Raw genomic sequence first — 20570 nt, forward strand, 5'->3', positions numbered from 1 at the left:
TCCGCCCCAGCCATCGCCATCGCCATCGCCATCGCCATCGCCATCGCCATCGCCATCCGCATCCCCATCCCCCGCCCCTCTCAGGCCTCCGCGCACACAACGACCTCCACAGCAGGTCCTCCGCGGCGACGACCAGGCTCCTCTGAGGGCCTCGCGACTGACTGGGAGGAGCCAGTCAGCCTCGCCTGCGCGGGAGCGTCGCTGAGCTGAGGGGCTGGCCCAGTGCGCATGCGGGAGGCGGGACCTCGCCAGAGACACGCCCCTCGGGCCCCCTGCCCTCCGGGCGCCGGTGCCTGCCGGCCCTGAGGATCGAGGGTCGAGGGTCGAGGGTCGAGGTTCGAGGGTCGAGATTCGAGGGTCGAGGGAGGTCGAGGTACGGGGCTCACGTGGCGAGGGCCGAGGGTCTTGGGTCAGGACCCAGGGTGGAGCGTCGAGGGCCGCGGGCCGAGGGTCGGTCGAGTGCTGAGGGCCGAGGGCTGAGGGCTGAGGGCCGAGGGTTGAGCCCCGGGGCCCAGGCTGCGCGTTTCCGGCTCTGCAGCCCGAGGACGTTACTTTCATCTTCCTGGGAAATCACTAAAGGGTACTGGGTTGTGGAGCAGGTGGCCGCTCAGGCCTCCACCTTGCTGACCTGAGGCGGAAGGCTTTTCGCAGGTCCTCGTCGGGCTCCTGGCGGGGCCCTTTCCACCCAGCGCTTCCGCTTCCCGGAGGAATAGCCGTCTCCCCGAGGGTCCTGAGCAAACGACCCCCTCCGTTGTCTCGGCTCCGCTCTTGGGTTGGCGGTTGGTAGGTTGCCTTTGGTGCTGTTTCACAGACCCCTGCGCGTGTCCTTCACTGTGCTGGCCTCCCGCTGGGTTGCCCGGGTAGGAGGACTGAACTCCTGTCAGCGTCCTGCCTGACGTTGGCGGTTGCGCCACGTCCCTTTCCACCCAGCATTGTGTCCTAACAGGGTCTGTGCTATCCCGTGGAGCCCCGGGAATAGGCCTGGAAGCGGCCCCCTTCCCCCTCCCCCTGGGAGCACACGCCCCCGCCCCCCGGGAACCGCTCGGTGGAAGCGGCCCCCTTCCCCCTCCCCCTGGGAGCACACGCCCCCGCCCCCGGGGAACCGCTCCTCAATGCCTTCGCCCCATTGCTCCTCCGTCCACGTGCCCTTATTTCCACTGCAGCGCCCTGGACGGCAGCGATGCTACGAAGAATCTCACGTCTGCCGAACGTGTGCGATTACGCTCTGTGGTGTTTAAATGAGCCCAAGAGAAACACATAAAAATAAATGCGCCCAAGGCTTCAGAGGACTTGATGACCTGTTCACAGTCCTACCAGCAGTGCACAGTGGTTCCCCTTTCTCCACATCATGCCAGCTCCTGTAATTCCCAGTTGTTTGGTTTTGGCTTTCGTTTGGTTGTTGCCTCGTGTTTCTCTGTTTGAAAACAGGCATCCTACAGGGTGTGAAGTGCTTGCTGCTTGCGGTTCTGACTTTTCATTCCACTGGCGATTACTCACGCAGACCACCTTTTCAAGTGCCTACGGGGACGGGGCCACGGGTGTCCTTTCTCTAGACATATGCCCATTCAGGTCCTTTGCCAATTTTTAATAAGGTTTCTGTCTTTTTGGGGTGCGCGTTGGTTTTCTTTCTTTCTGTTTTTTTTTTTGTTTTGTTTTTTTTTTTTTTCTTTGCACCGCGGGTGAGTTGTAGGACCTCTTTAACGGTTCAGGATTTTATTCTCTTACCGGGTCGGTCATTTGCAATGATCTTCATCCATTCCTCGGGTTGCCTGCGTGGCCTGTTGATAATGTCCTTTGATGCGCAAGGCGTCTATAAACTGTGACGTTTCCGATTTACCCAGGTGCTTCCTGGCCTCCCGGGCCTTTTAGGATGAAAGCTGCCTGTACTCCGAGGTCATAAATGTTTCTTCAAAATTGACTTAAGGGCTTATTTTGTATCTTTTAGTCTCTGCTCACGTGAAATTGGTTTTTGTGCTTGCTGTCCGGTCGTGATCTAATTGCTTCTGTCCCCCCATGGAAAAGAAAAAAAAAAAAAAAAAAAAGTCACCGTACCGTCCCCATTTTTCTGAAGGGTGCACGCTTTCGCCACTATCAGCTGTGCCCGGTCACACATCAAGGTTCGCTATGTCCCCGATTCTGGTTCTCTGTCCCGTCCCACCGCTCCTTTCGTTTATCCTGTGCCAAAAGCCACAGCCTGTGGCACAATGAAGATTCCTAAGTCGGGGCCGCCCGGGCGGCTCAGCGGTTTAGCGCCACCTCGGCCCCGGGCGTCATCCTGGAGACCCCGGATGGAGTCCCACGTAGGGCTCCCTGCCTGGAGCCTGCTTCTCCAACTCCGCCTCTGTCTCTGCCTCGCTTTCTCTCTGCGTCTCTCAGGAAGAAATAAATAAACACAAATCTCTAAAGAGTAAAAACAAAGATTCTAGGTCAGGCCCAACTCCGAGTCCTCCGGTATTAAGCTTACACTCTGATGACTCAGATCCTTCCGTGATTCCTGACAGCCTCCACACGAGGGTCGACCCTACATACGAGGACCCTTAGCACCTCGTCTCCTTTGACTCCCCCCCTTTATCCTCCCCATCCTGAGCTGCTTGCCACCGCCCGAAGCACACCGTGGCTGTTGCCTGCCACTGGGCCCTCGAACGAGCTCAACCAACTTCTCTGCCGAGACCCTTGGTTGACACTCCTTCCTCTGCCTGTCGCTGTGACTTGTGCCGCCTCGCTCCTCTCCCTGCACTGTAATCCAGTCCTCTGTGTGCTAACGGGACCCTATTCCCGTGCCTCACTTTGACCATGCGGGAAGCCTCTATCATTCTACCAAGCAGATTTGGAACTCACAATTCGTATTGGTCACTGTTTGCCCATGAATACAGACAACACTTCAGCGAGCTATGCTGCCCTGGCCTGAAGGGATACACACCCGTGACTCATTGGATGACCTTAATAACCCTCTGGAAGGTGAATTGGTGCAAGGCCCCTTTATAAGTTAAGAGGACCATGGTCAGAGACTACAGATGCTTACCCAAGTTTGCAGAGCCGCACAGTGGAGGAAGGGCCAGACCTTTGGCGTGTTTGTTTGTTTGTTTTTTTTTAATCATGAATTTATTTTTTATTGGTGTTCAGTTTGCCAACATACAGAATAGCACCCAGTGCTCATCCCGTCAAGTGCCCCCCTCAGTGCCCGTCACCATTCACCCCCACCCCCCGCCCTCCTCCCCTTCCACCACCCCTTTGCCCACCCCTGGCCCTCGCCTCTTCACTGTTTTGCGTCCCGTTGCTGCTCTGGGGCTACAGCACGTCTTCAGCTACAAGCCATGGTCTCCAGTAGTGCCTGCCTGTCCCAGTACTGCAGAAAATGGTTTGAAGGCTGTGACTGAGGAGGTGGAAGTCCTTTACAAAGTTCTTGTTTTCCATGTAAATTTCAAAACATGTCAATCGAGAAAGGTGCTGCCTCTGGCATTTTGGAGTGCACCTAAGCGTTATGAAATGACAAACCCATTGAAGAGTCCACGCAGACCAGACCAGATGACGGGAACAAGGGTCTGTCCTCGGTAGAGCAAGGGCCAGTAGCTCAACCACGGCTTTCGGGTTCCAAATTGTCAGGGACATTCTGGTTCCCTATGGCTGGCACCGGGACAGGAATCGCGATTTGTCAGAAGCTCCCACTGGGGATTTGGATGATCAGTATAGATACGTGTAAGTGCTGTGGCAGGTCCTGGACCTCCCCGAGCACCCCTTCCCTCACCCTTTCGTCCTTACTAACAGAACCCTGACCCCATTGCACAGACAGGTGAGCGCGTGGCCCAGTCCAGCCCCTGGGCTGGCCGTGATTCGTGTCCCAGATGACGCCGGTGGCATTCCTAGGAAAGCCCCTGGAACTGGAAAGACGCAGCCGGCATTCCCCTTTGATCTTTCCCACTTGCTCCTGCCAGTGATACAGACGCAGTGCCCGTGGCCCTGGAGACAAAAGCCACATTTAAGGAGAGAGGGGCGAGAAGAGAGGAGATCCTGGCTTCCCGAGGTGTAGTACCAGCCCTGGATTATGTATTCCTACCGTGTGTTACCTGGAATAAACAAAGCCCCTGTATGAGCTACTTGATTCAACAAGCAGGAAGACGCAATTCACGGTGACAGAGCAGCGCATACCTGAAATTTATTTTTGCCCAGCTTGTGTCAGGGGTGGTAGACTATTACCCTAACACCTAAACCCAAACGTGTACAGGGACTCAACTGGTTTATCTCAACTAGTTTATCTATTACTCTTGGCACATTACTGGGAAAGTGACTGGGTCCTCCTGGCAGGCACTATCCATGCACTTCCACAGGGACCCCGGCTGTCAGAAAGTCTGCCACACCCAACGTGGGGCTCCCACGGGAGCCCCGGAGGTGGCCCCCTTGGCAGTTTGCTAGAAGGGGCAAAGAGCACAGAGGTGCACCAGGTACCAGGTGTTTACAAGTTAGGCCTGGCAGTGGCACGCCTCATTTCCGCTTGCCGTCCCATTGCCTGGATCTCAGGCACACGGTCACACGTAACAGCAAGGCAAGCCGGCGAATGATGCCTAGATGGGGCCCAGGAAGAAGAGGAGAGCAAGGATTTAGGTGGCGACCGGGAGGTCCCTGCAACCTGTGCCTTTCTGAAAGTAATGCAAAACTTGACTACGTTGGGTTTTCTTAAAGGGAAACTCACAAAAATGCTCAAAGCACCAACTGACAGTCCAGCATGCCATTAAACGGGGCTGTCCCGCTCGGGGACTGTGAGACACCGAGCTGACTTCTTGACTTCTCTCTCGAAGCCTTGATCACTTTCGTACTATCTTAAAGGCATACCGACAGTATTTGTCTCGTGATATTTTGGATGCCGCTAAGTGAAATAATGCATAAAAACTCGTACGGGCCCTCAGTAATATCCGGGAACCAGTCAAATATTAGTAACAGTATAGCAGCATTACTGTTTCTGATTCATTCTATCGTAATGGTGATCGGCGTTTCGTGTTTATTGTATTGCCATTATTGTGGCCACTTTGTGAGCCACTGGCACACAATTTCCTGAATATCAAACATTGAATGCAAGCCGGTGCCTGCTACATATTTCAAAGCGTAAAAACTAACTGATTTTCATCATCAGGATTAACTGTAACATTTCATTAACAAATGTGGACTTGGGACGGGAAATATATATTTCAAGTACATGAATAACTTAGGGTGTGTCAGACATCACAAGGGCATTTTTACTCTTTTTTTAAATTTATTTTTCCGTGAGAGACAGAGAGAGAGAGAGAGAGAGAGAGAGAGAGAGACAGGCAGAGACACAGGCAGAGGCAGAAGATGAGCACGTGGCTCAGTCCAGCCCATGGGCTGGCCATGATACGTGTCCCAGATGATACTGGTGGCATTGCTAGGAAAGCTTCTGGAACTGGAAAGACGCAGCTGGCACGGATGCAGCTGCATAGGCAGCTCCCATGCAGGGAGCCCGATGTGGGACTCGATTTCGGGACTCCAGGATCACACCGTGGGCCGAAGGCAGGCGCTAAACCGCTGAGCCACCCAGGGATCCCACATTCTTACTGTTTAAGGCAGTATTTCTTCCAAAGAAGTCAGAGAAGATGATGACGGATGTGTGAATAAATTCGATCAAAAATGCATGCAGTCTGGTTGACCCTTCTTATCTCCTTTTTTTCCCTCCCACTCTCTCTGTTTTCCTTTGGCCTCCATAACTGCATAGTCTCCCGTTATCTCCTTTCATTCTGGCGACTTCTTCTTACCATTGCTAGCTCCTTCTCTTCAAATGAGCCTTCGCATGATGATGTTCCTCAGGACTTGGTTTTACTTGATTCTTTTCTCAATCGATACACGTTCCCTAAATGTTTCCACCTATGTGCATGATTTCAATGGCCATTTACATCAGAGCTTCTCAAAGGGTGGTGCATGGGATCACCGATATATCAGAATCCCTGAAAGGAGAGTGTTTAGTCCAGATTCCTTGGATCTGTCCTAGGCCTGCCCAATCAACCATGTGGGCGTGCACTAGGAATCTGCATTTTCAGTAAATTCTCCAGGTTGCTCTCAAACTTGGAACCACTGTATTAGTCAAGAAGGACCTGACTGTCACAAACAGTGGCAGCTCAATATCTCCATCTGGCGGCTTCATAAAACCACTGTCTTTGTTTTGCAAATGCCCACCAAGGATGTGAGGAAAATATTAAAAATCTGAAAATCAGGAAAGAAATTGGAACAAGGGACTTTAGTGGACCATCTGCTCCATGACTAACCAAGATGAGTTATGACACCTTTTGAGTCATAACAGCTTTTGACTTTTCTAACACCGACCGTGAACTTGTCTGTTTTACACTTGTAAGGAGAAATCAAATTGATACATCTCAGAGGTCCTCCGACTATAGAAAAACACAGGTATTGGATGACTCCTGTCTATAGATCATTTCAGCACGTTGTGATTTCTTACGGCAGTGCCAAGAGGTTTTCAGGAATTTTGAAGTTATCCTTCCAGAGGTTAGCTCATAAAGAACGGTCTACTTTCCAAAAATAACTTAATACAGAGCGCTCTTTGTTAACTTAAGTTCTCCTGTCAAGTCTCTCTTCTAATTATAAAAGCAATAAAGACTCACGATAGGATAATTTTCACAAAATAGAAAATTTACAGAGGAAATGAAATTCATGCTTCATTCCACTACTCAGATGTACTATACGATTTGAAAGTGAGGGATACTATCTGCTTCCATCCTTCTCCCCCCCCCTCCCTCTCTCTCTGCCCCCTATATTATTTTCTTTGGACCTTTCACCTTTTGGTGCCTGCCTTGATTTGCTACCAGCTCTGGGCTTTTATTTTTTCCGTCTGTTTTTAATCACACATGTTACTTCTTTCATCTAAGATTTGGAAGCAAATCTTCAATATTTTATTCAGTCCGATCCTTCTTCCATAGTGTCTACTTCGAGTTAACGGTCCAGGCTAAGCCAATGATTTATGTTGTACTTCTGATCCCCTTCCTCATAATGCTCAGCATTTCACTGGTTCCCGTAACTACACCAATATGTTGGGTGAGGGATGACTGATGATGACCATCCAGGAGGTAAGGATAGTCTCTTCAACAAGTGGCTCTGGGACAGCGGTATATCCACATACAAATGAACAAACTTGGACACTCTAGTCACAGGATACACAAAACGCCTAAACGTGAGAGCTAAAATTATAAAACTCTTAGAATAAAGGATAGCAGTAAACCTCCATGACCTCGGATTTCTTAAACATTAGACCAAAAGCAACAAAAGAAAAAAAAATGGGTAAATTGACGTTCACCAAAATGAAAACAAGCTTTTGCATTAAAAGACACCATCTTTGGGCACCTGGGTGGCTCAATCGGTTACCATCTGCCTTTGGCTCGGGTTGTGGTCCTGGGATTGAGCGCCGCATCGGGCTCCCTGCTCAGCGGAGAGCCTGCTTCTTCTGCTGCTCCTCCTGCTTCTGTTATCTCTCTCTCTCTCTTTCTCTTTTTCTCTCCCTCTCTCTCTCTGTCTCTCTCTCTCTCTGTCTCTCACTCTCTCTCTCAAGTAAATTTGTAAAATCTTTTTTTAAAAGAACAAAAAATAAATGACTATCGAGAGAGAGAGAAAGATATCATAAAGATGGGAGAAAACATTGTCAAATCATATGTCTTTTTAAAAAAGATTTTATTTATTTATTCATGAGAATACGCAGAGAGGAGAGAGAGAGAGGCAGAGACACAGGCAGAGGGAGAAGCAGGTTCCATGCAGGGAGCCTGATGTGGGACTCGATCCCGGGTCTCCAGGATCATGCCCTGGGCTGAAGTTGGCGCTAAACCGCTCAGCCACCCGGGCTGCCCATATGATTTTTTAAAAAGTATTTTATGTATTTATTCATGAGAGTCACGGAGAGAAAGAGGAAGGCAGAGACACAGGCAGAGGGTGAAGCAGGCTCCATACAGGGATCTTGACTTGGGACTCGATCCCAGGACCCCAGGATCACGCCCTGGGCCAAAGGCAGGCACCAAACCGCTGAGCCACCCAGGGTTCCCCTTGCAAATCATATGTCTAGGGAGAGTCTAGCAACCAGAGTATAGAAAGAACCCTTACAACTCCAACCAAATGAAAAAACAAATAAAGATGGGAAAGAGATCTGAGTACGTATTTCCCGAAGGAAGATAAACAAATGGCCAAAAGTCACATGATAATATGCTCAATATTATTAGTCAGTCGGAATTGCAAACCAAAGCCTAACAATAGCTGTTAACGCCCCCTAGAATGTCTAACATTAAGGGGAAACAGTTGGTCTTTCAGAAAGCATCTCTGATTTGAAAAGATTGGCCATGGGTGCTTCCCACTATTTTCCCACCCCTAAAACTACATAGGCTACATACATGGAGGCTCTTGGTATGCCTCTTCCTCTCCTCTTCACCAAGAACCTTTCGAAAGCCTTCATTCAGGTGGCACACAGTTCTGTGTAAGAGTCCAGCTTGCCCTGCTCTCGTGGATTGCACGTAGAACGAGAGGGCTTTGTCTGGCTCTGGAATCTGGGGTCCATGGCTGTGCTGGGTCTGTCTGGAACCGTCACCTTGTGAGGGCTGATTTGGGGCATCACTTGCCAAATCAGCATTCGGTGACATCGTGTCAGTGGTTTGAATTCGGCCATAATGGTAGTACTTACAACATGGAAATAGGAAAACCCTGGAGCTCGGAACTGCAATCTCCCCTCCCGAAAGCCTGTTCCCAGCACATCACACTGCCCAGGACTGGCCACAGAAGAATTGCCTGGAGCTCATTAACAGGAAACAAGAGCTACATCACAGGGCAGCTCTGTCCCCTGATGTAGATGACAATGAGAGAGGAAGTGTGCGCTGTGTGCCCTTCTGAGAGGAGCCCTACCTCTGGGCTTAGCCTTCATTGGCAGTGTGGTTGCGGCAGTACAAGCTGAGCGCACATCCCAAATGTGAGAGGCTCATCTCTATCTCCCTATTGTCCTCCATCGGGGACATTTTTGGGGACTCGCCTCTCTTCTCAGGAACCACTGGTGTCCCGAAAACCTTGTCAGTACACAGTCGTCCGAGGGTACACTGAGGGTCATTTGGTCTTGTTGCAACCCGAGTTTCTAGTTAAGGCAAATGGACCTCTGACACCCAGGGCCTTTGTCCTGACACGTCTTCTCCTCTTGGGTCATTTTTAATTGACTGAGAGTCCTTGAATCCCACCCACACAAACACACACGGCCTCATGTGTCTTGGCACGTTGAAAGGAGGTCCTTAACGGAACCTGGATCCTAAGCGTGTGTGTGTGTGTGTGTGTGTGTGTGTGTGAAGGGAAGACAGAAGCTGTTATCTTTCCACTTTATTTCTTCCATAACCCATTTTGCAAAAACTCCCCTGCCCTCAGTGCCTTTTCTGAGACCATCAGATATTGTCTTCAATGTTTCATTCATTCATTCACTCACAAACTCATTCATTCATTCACTGGATTGGTCAGGGTGTAATTGACTGAGACCACGATCGACGCGCTGCATCTGAGGAGGTATTAGTACTTCCTGGTTTCCATAGAAAGCGAACATCAGGAAGACCTTTTCTGATGACATTCTGGTTTCCATGACAACTGGGGTAAGCCATTCTTTCCTGGAGACAGAAGAAACATTTAACAAGGATATTTACAGACTGGAGAGATGGAGTACCTGTAGAAACGTCGGACTAGTCAGTGTCTGCTATCAATGTGTGAGTCGTGTGTATGTTTGTGTGTTGCCAGTGTGTGGGTTTTAGTTGGACTTTAAGAGCTCTAATCCCTCCTGTTTTATCAGAGGGGATGGCAGCTTCTCTTGGGGCTGGGGAGCTTAGGTGACTGAATACCTCTGTCACACCAGGGCCCCTTTCTGCTGTCCTAAGGTGACACCATTGCCCGAGGGCATTGTTACCTGACTTCTTGAAAGCAGAGATCCCCAAATATTCCTCATCATGTACCTCTGCTTGATGATTGTCCCATGAACCCTTAAAGATGTAAGTTGACTCGCTTGCACTGACTTAGAGTCAAGTTATTATGTGTGTGAAATGAGAGGGAGAAAGAAGTCAGCAAATGAGGCAAATGGGTAGGATTGGAAGATCTAATGTGACTCTGTGTAGCCTAGGGGATGATATTGTGCTCACTCTGAGTAGCCGACACACACATGATCTAAGAAACATCTCTAACAGACAAGGTCGGAGCCCACGCTCTGAGGTCTCCTCTTCAGACGTCACGGCTTCTCAGAACCACCGTATCCTCCGTTGCGCTCTCTGGAACTACAAGTGCCCACTCTTCCTGTCATGACACTCTTGCGTCATTGCTCAATTGTACTTTTTTTTTTCTTTTTTGATCTCCAAATGACTCAAGTTCTCTTTCATAAAAATAGGAAGAGAGTGTTGCCTAAAAGTCATGCTGGTTTTCCCTCTTTGCTTTTAAAGCTGTTCTTTTCCCACTGGGTTCTAGAAGTTTAACCATGATGAGCCTAGACCTGTGTGTGTGTGTGTGTGTGTGTGTGTGTGTGTGTGTGAATGTTAGAGAGAGAGGAAGAGAGAGGGAGAGCAGGGAGAGGGACGGAATATATTATGCTTGCAGGTTGGCATCTCAATACACCATCTGATATTTTGGAACATTGTTGCCTATTGTTCCTTCACACATTCAGCAGCCCTTCTCTCTTCTTGGACCGCAGTACAATATATCTTCTGTGGTTAAATATATACATTTTAATAATGAACATTTCCTTTGATCCATAGAAAATGTACCTCAAAGACATTTGCAATGTATTTGCATCGCTTTCTATGCAATGGTTGGTACTGTTTTGCTTGCCTGCTTTTTGTTCACTTACATCCAGGATTTCATTTCATATCACCTTAGAATCTTTGCAAAGTAAGGTTTCGGTGCCTATGTACACGTAAATGTGTCCTCCGTGTAATGTTTTAAAACATTTGAGAAATGATGTCTACCCTCACCACCCACTTCTGTCCTTTTCCTTCCTCTCTTGCCAATGCAACAGTGCCATGACATTTCTGTTTATCATTCTGGACTCTTCTCTTGCATTGACATGTCTTTGTATCCAAAGATGAAGTAGACACCGTTGCTCTCATGTGAATGTGTGCCTTACGGAAAGCGTATTACTTGCGCTTCACTGGTCTCTAGATATATTTTTTTTTTGGGGGGGGGAGTGAATGAATTTTTGTCCTCTGTCAGCACATGAAGGTCTGCATCAGTCCTTGTGTTGGATGCATAACATGCCCTTGTTGGCTTAGATTATCGGTTTGTTAGTCTATTCCCATGGGTAGCAAGCACCTGGCAGACACCCAATGCCGTTATGACAAGCTACGATGCAGTGAGTTGTCTTGTGAATTAGGGCACCTTTTTCTCCTTGTGCACGACACAGGGAAATTAATAGGTTCTGAAATACACACTTTGTCCGCTCGCCGGGCTATCAGTAATTATGGAAGTCTCGCCTGCAGGAAAGACCAGGATGCCCTTGACTTTTTCAGTCCTAAGGCTGTGCATGATTTCATCACTGTTAGAGAGGGAAGTGGAGGTCTCCCTGTGGCAGGTAACAGTGACTGGAGGGGTAACAGAGAATCTCTGGAAGAAAATTGGCCTGCTTGATGGGAGAAACCACCTGAGTTTGCTAAAGGAATGGGACAGAAGTCACTCTAGTCTTAAAATAAGGCCCTGAGGGGAACCTTGATGTTTGTGTCGTCCTTTGCACAAGCACTCATGGTTCTGCTCCTCTGGGCAGCTCTAGAGCTCTTGATGGTGTGTGCCTGCAAGCGTAGTTGCTGTGGTTCCTTCTTTCTTAAGGGAAAATGGGGGGCAGAGTTTGGCAATTTGAATGTGTAGGTGCTCTGAGTGTTGTAGCTGATCATTGGTAGGTGAGAAGCAAGCCTAGTTTTTTCAGTTCTTTGGTAGAACTGAGGGCGGTTCACGATTTTTCAGTCTGCGCTACTTGCCATTGAAATGTTTATACAAAAATGGTCCACATTTCCAAATAGGTGTGACCTCCATGAGTTTATGAAACTAGTGAGCAACATAAGGGAAAGGTTTGAAGATGCAATTCCCACTCAGTTGCTCTACAAATGGAATGAGGTTAAAAACTTTGACAGGTGGAAAGTTCATGCTGGATTCATGGGGCACTGGAAAGGTGTAACAGTAGGCAAGAACGTGTTTTCTCTCTAAGTGAAATTGCGTGAAATGTGCCTTTATAGCCAAAAGGGGGAACTGCTAACTCGTCCATTCATGGAAATACATGTTTTGGGGACAGTTTAAGGTCACAAAGCCTACAGCTTAAAAGAAGCTCCAAGGTGTGCCTGGGTGGCTCAGTCGGTTGGGGTCAACACTCTTGATTTCAGCTCAGGTTATGATATCAGGGTCATGAGATCGAACCCCGTGTGGGGCTCTGCATTGGGCATGGAGCCTACTTAAGATTCCATCTCCCTCTACCTATGGCCCCGCCTTCCTCCTCCATCTCAGAATGAAAACCACACACACAAAAAGTCCAATAAATAAGCACTGGTTTTAGGGAAGGGATGAGAGGGTGTTGGGGTAAAGATGAGAGAAGTTCTGCCTCTGGGGAGTGGAGGGGTGCAGGAGTCCTATCAAGGACAGTGCCCTTGTTTTGAGACAACACGTTCAGAGGGTTGTTTTCGTTTTTGTTTGGAAGTGATCACAGCCCTCAACGGGGAAAGGAGTTAAGGAACAAAGCTTCCAAAATCATTCTTCCAAAAGTCACGGCGATTGATTGGAGAAATAAATATTCGTTGCCACCACGTTCTCTCATTCCTTAGCCAAGGAGCAAATGGACTAGAGTTAACAGCAGGACTTAAAAATTGAAGCTGGTTCATCTGAGGGTTCTATTTCTTGATGGTCTGGAATTGACCCTGAAGTTACAAATCGTGGAGTTGTTACTTCTACGATTCCCCTTCTGTTTTATTCTATTCATTTTTACTGGGCAGGCATGTTTGGTATGACTGTAAACTAGAATTGTGGATACATGTTCAGATCCAAGCCCTCCGAGAATTGGGGGTCACTTTAATAGTTACTTCAGTGTCATTCAGGGTTCTATTTTTAATACTTGTTCCTGGTGTGCAGAAGAGGATCAACATTTACATGTAATTCCCTCTATCTGTCCCTCTTTCTCTCCAACTGCCACGTGTCTGTCTACACACCCACCTGGATGCACCCTTAGAGGGAAAGAAGAGAGCTGTGCTCCTGTCAGGATGAAAAAATAAGGAAATCATCTGCAACATTATGTGCCAACCCTTCAATGGAAGCTGTTTGGACAGTGGGCCAAAGCACATGGTGAGTAGGCCATGGAGGATTTTATATTTTCATTAAAAACCCTTTCCTTCTGAATGCGTCTCTCAAGGGTGCATCGTTTTGGTAACCGGACAAAATGATTGCAATTGATATTTTGGTTGTCCGCTGCAAGTTACTCCATTAAAGTGCTTCGTAGTTGAACAGATGTACACAAACGTGAATGGGAGAGAATATTCAAATAGGTGCTATGGTTTTTAAAGCCCTTTCTATAGAAAATAGGTTTAAACAGAATTTAAAAGTGCGAGACTCATATATTTGCAGTTCGCATTCCTTCTGGGTGATCAGCTTACTGATCCTTAATGGTTTTCCTACTTTATGGTGTTAAACAGCATTTTAGATTCTCCGTGTGTAATTCCGAGATAAGGAACTGAGACGAGCTGCCCTGGAAGCAACAACATTTGCATGCATGCGTAGAGCAGAAAACATGGATTCCATGCATCAATATCAGGCATCTTGCGTCTCTAACCTCATCACTCTGAGTCTGTGTATGTATCTGTGAGTGTGTGTGTGTCTGTCTTGGGGGTCTGGTTGGAGCTCAGGTGACTCAGGCACTCCTGTTCTGTGTGAGAGACTGGCAGGTCATGCTGCAGGGAGACTGCAGTTGGTTGAGTTACCTGTTTTTCCTTCTCCTCTCTGTTCTGTGTCCTCACCCGACACCCGTGATCTAAGAGCCAGTACACTGAGTTCTGTAAAGCAGAGGACACAATACCTGCATGATCATACATTCTGGCAAGAAAAGGTTTGTGCAGGCTGGGCCCAAAGTCTGTGTCATTAGTCATCATACGTTTCATATTGTAGCTAGGAGTATGTGTGAACAAAGTCCTGCATACATGTGTTTTCTTAGGGAAATAATCTGTTGTAAATCAAAGCGTACCATTTGAAACCGATACTGGATGAACTAAAATCTGTAAGCGAACTGTGATACGTAATTGAACAGTATATGTGGAAAAGTAGAACCCATTAACAGGTATTTCCTGACGGGTCGGAAGGGGGATTGAGAGAACAACTGCATTTTCTGCATGACACACATCTAAAAGTTTGAAATGTATTTAAATGAAGTTTTTAAATGTCAGGGAAACCGCATTGCAAAAAGTGATTCACAAAACTGATGCAAAAAATCAGATTCCCACGAAACAGTGATCCCATACTGCTCTTGAGTGAAGAAATACAGTGCTAGGCATATGTGCACGCGTGTGTAGATGGCGCATTGGGAACGTGCGCTGAACGCTCACACCATCATGTTGACAGTAAGCATCTATCATGTATTGCCCCCGTGTATACCCCTCTGCATGGTTTTTCTCTTCACAATTTTACTTTAGAAACACCAACACACACTTACATAATATAGTATTTTTTTTTTTAATTTTTATTTGTGATAGTCACACACACACAGAGAGAGAGAGGCAGAGACACAGGCAGAGGGAGAAGCAGGCTCCATGGACCGGGAGCCCGATGTGGGATTCGATCCTGGGTCTCCAGGATCGCGCCCTGGGCCAAAGGCAGGCGCCAAACCGCTGCGCCACCCAGGGATCCCCACACTTACATAATAGACACCGTTTTGTTGCGCGCGCACACACACACACACACACACACAACGCTGCTACTACTAAATCCTTGCATTTAAGACGGACAAAAAGGCTATTATGAAAGCTGTAGTAGTGGCCATGGTTCTGAAATAGGAGGACCAGCCTAAACTAAACAGGTTAACATGGAAATATTTTTGAAATTCAAACGAAGGAAGCAGAGAGACAGGTCTACATTCCAAATGAGATGTAACTAACATTTCTGCTTCAGAATAGCCTGTATTCCAGAGCTGGGGAAGGGAAAATGATGACTCCATCCCCATTTCGTTGACTTAATTTCCCATCTGCCTTTCTGATTTTCTAGATTAACATTAGAGGTACGTACGTCCTGGGTATCTACATTTGAGGCCATTTGATCCCTGGAAGGACTGTGCACCTCAGAGGCACAGAGCAGAGGAAAGGGTCTGCCGGACAAGCAGTTGGAACGTGTGAACCAACAGGTGCCGCGAAAAGACTCACGCCTCCCTCGATCTACGTGCTGTTTTGTAAGACGTTCCTATTTTACTAAACATTTCACTTGCAGTCATTTCATGTTGACATTTGGAGTGTGGCTTATTCTGCTCCTCGCTCTACAGCCATCTCTTTCCGAAAATTTAGCTCTGGGGGCGGGGAGGGGGGTGGGCAACAGCCTTTTGAGCCACCGTAGTGCAATGCAAAAGGGCAGGTCAAGCCAATGGCCCATGCCTGTAGCAATCCTTATGAAGGATGGCACCAGTAACCACCAGGATGATCTTCGTGAACCTCTGGATTCTAAGCTCATGCTCTTGAACCCAAGATTGGGCTGGCTGGCATTCAGGGTCTGTAGGCTGGAGATCGTCCCTGGCTTCCTTGGGTGCACAGGGTGGCATCAGCGCCCCCCAGAAAATAAGGACCGAGTGAAGCATCCCCCCAGGATGAGCCCCAGGGAGCACAAAAGGCACAAGACGGCCAATAACACAAATGAGATCTGGAAAACGACACCCGCCTCCCCACACAGATGCTCTTTAATACGGAGTGGCAACAAGCAGGGCAAGAAGTTGGGTATGGAAGGTTAAAAAACTCCTCAGGTATCTTCTGTATGTTCCCCGATACTTGCCTTGTATTTACCCCCCCTATCTGACACACAAACTCGTTATAGTTCTTTGTTTTATCTCCTTTCAATTCTCAGTGACCGATGTTCTTCTACGTTCACAAAAGTAATTTTTTCTCCTAATGGTTTTCTTCTCTTCCTTTTCCACCTTCCAGTGTTCTCCTATACAGTCCGTTCCGTGACTCTGGGAGACTCAGGTGAAGAAGGAGGGTCCACACAAGCAGTAAACCCTTTGTGGCCCGAGGGCAAAAGGCGTGCTGAAGGACATTGTTTTAGGGAAGATGTGCCGTGCCTGTGTGTCTGACGGCCAGAACCCTCAACCTCTATTAGTCACCTCTTGAGAGGACACCCAAATCACAATGGATGCTGAGTATGTCCTGTGCAACTGGAAAGGCCACTTGTGGCCAGCAAGGGTTTTGTCCAGATCCGGGGTCTCACCAAGAAATAAGAGGAAAGGAGCACTTTCTCTAGAAGTTGAAATACTCTCGGTAGATGAAAAAATGAAAGTGAAAAGCACAGACGTAAAGATCCTAAACGAGTCTCAGATTGAATCCATTACCTCCTTGCTAACAGCCCAGTCGAAGGCCAGTGTCCCAGCGGGACAGGAAGTGCCTTACAGAAACGCTCTTTCAGTGGCATTGGAGATTCTGAAGGAGAGAGCAGATGTGCGCCCAGCAGGAGCATCGGATGATCCAGAGACCACTACACCGTCCCGAAGGGGACCAAGAAAGCGATCTCTTAAAGACTACCGGAAGGCCAAAGGGATCTTACTGAGGCGTCTCAGGAAACGCAGAAACCTCAAATCGCGGCTGGTGCATTCTCGGAGACAGGATGCCCCAGATGGCGGCCAATCACAGGCACACACAACCCTCACTCCCCTTCCAAGGAAAAGGCAAGCAAAGTCCTCACCAAGCTCCAGCAGGCGCCCGAACTTACCGTCACTTTCAGAAGATGGTGGTGAGAAAGAGGGCAAGGAAAAGAGGGACACCTCAAGAGTTAGGTCTTTGCATCGCATAGCCAAGGAGGCGGGTACCGGGGCTGAAGATGGAGGCATCCTTCCATCTCCGCCACCAGGTTTCAACCTCACTGTGCCCGAAGAGGCTCTGAAAGAAGAGGCACCTGACACCCACGCAAAGACCCCGGATGCCTCCTCTGAGCGCTCTGCCTCCTCCGGGAATGTTGAGGACCACGGAGAGGGTCCCTGGGAGCCAGGCATGGAAGGTGCGGCAGCCTCCTCCAGCGCCCCTAACCTGAGGCCGCGTTGTTCACTCCGTCTGGCAAACAGGAGAAGGAAGCTGCAGGTACCAGAGTTTGAGAAAGGGCTGCAGGAATCTCGACCTTCGGCCAGCTCAAAGGCTGTGAACCCCACCACTGCTATTAAGAAGGATGTCAGCCAGGAAATGGGACAACTGACCAGCACGCTTTCTCCACAGGAGCCTTGTCCCATTGAAGGAGGAATGATGGTCTGGTTTAAATTTCAAAATCACCCCTTTTGGCCAGCGGTGGTAAAGAGCGTCAGCCAAGCAGAGCAGACTGCAAGGGTGCTTTTGATTGAGGCAAACATGCACGCTGAAATGAGTGGCATTCGAGTTCCTCTTCGAAGATTAAAGCCCCTGGACTGCAAAGAGAAAGAAACACTGATGAAGAGAGCCAGGAAAATGTACGAGCAAAGTGTGAACTGGTGTTTCTCCCTGATTTCTCACTACAGAGAAGGGCTCACTTGTGGGTCTTTTGCAGGCTCCTTCCTGGACTATTATGCTGCTGACGTCAGTTACCCAGTTAGGAAAGCCATCCAGGACGGGGATCTGGAGGCTGACTTCCCAAAGGTCAATTATGCCGACCTGGAGGATTCTGAGGAGGAGACCTCCGTGGGCGGGAAGAGGCCCCGCAAGAAGATTCTCCCTGACCGGATGAGGGCTGCTCGGGACCGAGCCAACCAGAGGCTCGTGGACTTCATCGTGAAAACGAAGGGGGCCGATCACCACCTTCTGGACATTGTCAAAGGCAGGAAACAGTCCAGGTGGCTGACATCGTTTCTGAATTCCAACAGGTACACGCTCTGCGTTGAAACATACCTGGAGGATGAAGACCAGTTGGATGTCGTGGTGGGACATTTACAAGAAATCTACAAACAAATAGACAAGAAGAGGCTGACTCTGGCAAGGGACGACAAAGTGAGTTTTGTTCTGGAAGTTCTTCTGCCAGAAGCAATCATTTGTTCAATTGCTGCACTTGACGGATTAGGTTATAAGGAGGCAGAAGAAAAGTACCTACGGGGCCCACCCGTGCATTACCGAGAAAAAGAGCTGTTTGATAAAAATATCTTAAAGAAAATGCGATAGAGATCGGCACCAAGGGGCAAAGCTAATAAGTAAGCCCTCCTGTGCCCACACTGCAGCAGGGAGACCTCTCATTGCCTGTCTGTATGCAATGCGGGATCCTTCCATTCTCTATGCCATGTACATACGTTCTAGGAGTTTGAGACCCCGGGAACATGCTGGGTTCATTTTGGATCCATCTGTGGCACTTGTGCGTAGCACGGCCACCATCGTTTCTAGTTCTCAAACGCCTTGCAAACTAATTTGATAAAAAAAAAAATACTGCAGACCGTTGTACTTCTCTCTACTTACTTGGATGTGTCATTGTCTAGATGTTTTCATAAGGTTGCTTTGGAGAGCACTTCATATTTTAAATACGGGACGCACGATCTCTTATGACGTGAAAGAGCCCTGGTGTCAGACATGAAGCAACAATCGCTTTTAAAATGTAAGATGGATTTTCGCAGAAACATCACATGGATTTCTCACTCTCTCTGTGACACCTCGGTGTAAATGAGTGCATTGGTTCTTAGGATAATTCCTTGAATTCGATCTGCCATGCTTATCTGTGTGGAAGAAAAGCCCTGAGGGGTGAAGCCAACGGCACAGATGTTTGCGATTACTGTCACTACCTTCTCATGGTTCCTGGAAAAGCCGTCTGAAACCCAAAGGTAATGACTGGTCATCTGCATGTAGTCCACATGGGAGTGAACGACATCTCAATGTGCGGTGAACATTTTGTCGGCCTGTGCGAGACTGTGACCTCTACACTTGCCTGAGATTCCACTTAGGGAAGCAGTTCTTGCTCAGTGGCTAAGTGGTTTCCTAAAACAAACAGGCTCCTAGCTGTCTTCCTGACTGATGGGATGCTTTGCATGTAGTGGCTTATTCCTCTGTGGAAGACAACTAATCAGACACACAGTTTAGCGATTTTAGACCTAGCTGGAGTCCAGGTTCACTGCTGGGAGCCCATCTAAGTGGCACACATTGTAGGAAAGCATGCACTTTGTTCTGGAACTGTGTCCCCTAAGATGCAGTCATCTATCTCAAACCAAGCCAGCGTTCTCTTTTGATTTATTCACTGGCTAACCCTGACAGGTTCCGGCAGTAATATATGCAGGCTGGTAAGTCGTTCCAAGCTGTGTGAGCAATAGATGGACCGGGATCTGGGAACCAGAAATGAGCTACAGAAAAGCCTCCATTTGGCTAACTGTGGCTGTTTTCAGGGTACAATGAAACGTGCGTAACTAAAAGATAAACCCTGAATCCTATGAATTGTTATCTTAACTTGAAAGTGGGGATAGTAACTTTAGGAAAGTAAGGTTTTTTGAGGAAAAAAATGTTAGAAAAGCTAGTTTGCTTTTAAAATGTGATGTGGAAATGAGCACTATTGGTCTGACATGAACCCGAGTGCATTTCTATTCTTAGAGGGACTCAGCTGTCACTCACGGGCCTATGTTATATGTTCACACGGCCATGTGATTTGTGTGAATATGTGTGTAAAATTTGCAAGAGTTAGCTGTTTTGATTCCCAATAAAACGTTGTATCTTTCACTTTGAACTTGTGCTTCTTCACACTTTAGATTGTACAACTACACAGTTGTGTCTTAATCCATGCACACACACACCTGTGTGTGTGTACATGCTATATTGGAATTTCAGTGATTTAGTCATCATTTTTAAAAGTTCATTATGAATTTTCTTCACATCCTAAATCAATATTCGCTTTCATGTTCATTTTGCATAAGTTTAGAAGAGGGCCTTCCAAATTGTGTAAGCTTCAGGCCCAAAGGCAACTTCTTTGGATGCTGCCTGAGAGATGCCAATGACTCCTGAGGCGTTCTGCTTGGGCTAATCCACATGACATCCTCATGGTCCTGGAATGTACTTGGAAACACACCATCTCATGCTGTCTGTGGACCTTTCACACTGGAACAATACACTCTAGTTCTTCTATGAACATCGTGTCTCCCGAGCCAAATAGACCACTCAACTTCAGCCTTCTCATATGGCCATATCTGGCTCTACATTCTAATATTTTCTTCACTACCTCATCCATCCATCCATCATGCATCCACCCACCCAGCCATCCAGCCATCCACCCATCATCCACTCCTGGCACTGTGAGTCAGTAGATTAATTAAGATACAGTTGAAGACTCTCTCATTTGTAAGGTGACTGTGAGGCACTACTTTGCCTTCTTAGTAAGAAATCGTTATCAGTATCATGGTTTGATGGCCTACATGTGAAACCAGAACCCCA

General features: G+C 48.0%; 2 protein-coding genes across 10 annotated transcripts in view; one reads left to right on the forward strand and one right to left on the reverse strand.

The window, feature by feature from the left end:
- The window catches only part of LOC140628401 (synaptonemal complex protein 3-like), a 95550-nt gene that overhangs the window by 10494 nt on the left and 64486 nt on the right, over positions 1–20570 (reverse strand). The window contains exon 1 of one of the 4 annotated variants that reach the window (XM_072817776.1): positions 105–588. The exons of 1 other annotated variant lie outside the window; for it this stretch is intronic. In XM_072817776.1, coding sequence (XP_072673877.1) covers positions 105–558 — 454 coding nt within the window. In that variant the 5' untranslated portion in view covers positions 559–588. Of the gene's footprint in view, positions 1–101; positions 589–20570 lie in introns of those variants that run through there. 2 more of the 4 variants (XM_072817775.1, XM_072817774.1) reach the window with 2 other exon arrangements.
- LOC140628400 (PWWP domain-containing DNA repair factor 3B-like) lies at positions 240–19869 on the forward strand. Of its 6 annotated transcripts, none has more exons than XM_072817773.1 (5): positions 240–373; positions 13208–13320; positions 13668–13823; positions 15226–15406; positions 16146–19869. In XM_072817773.1, exon 5 carries the CDS (start codon positions 16350–16352, stop codon positions 18330–18332), a length of 1983 nt encoding a protein of 660 aa, XP_072673874.1. In that variant the 5' UTR covers positions 240–373; positions 13208–13320; positions 13668–13823; positions 15226–15406; positions 16146–16349; the 3' UTR covers positions 18333–19869. The 6 variants fall into 6 exon arrangements, with proteins under 6 accessions (XP_072673874.1, XP_072673870.1, XP_072673871.1 ...); XM_072817772.1 differs by lacking the exon at positions 240–373 and adding an exon at positions 9593–9728; XM_072817769.1 differs by lacking the exon at positions 13668–13823.

This window comes from Canis lupus, chromosome X (assembly GCF_048164855.1).
Source record: "Canis lupus baileyi chromosome X, mCanLup2.hap1, whole genome shotgun sequence".
Lineage (NCBI taxonomy): Eukaryota > Metazoa > Chordata > Mammalia > Carnivora > Canidae > Canis > Canis lupus.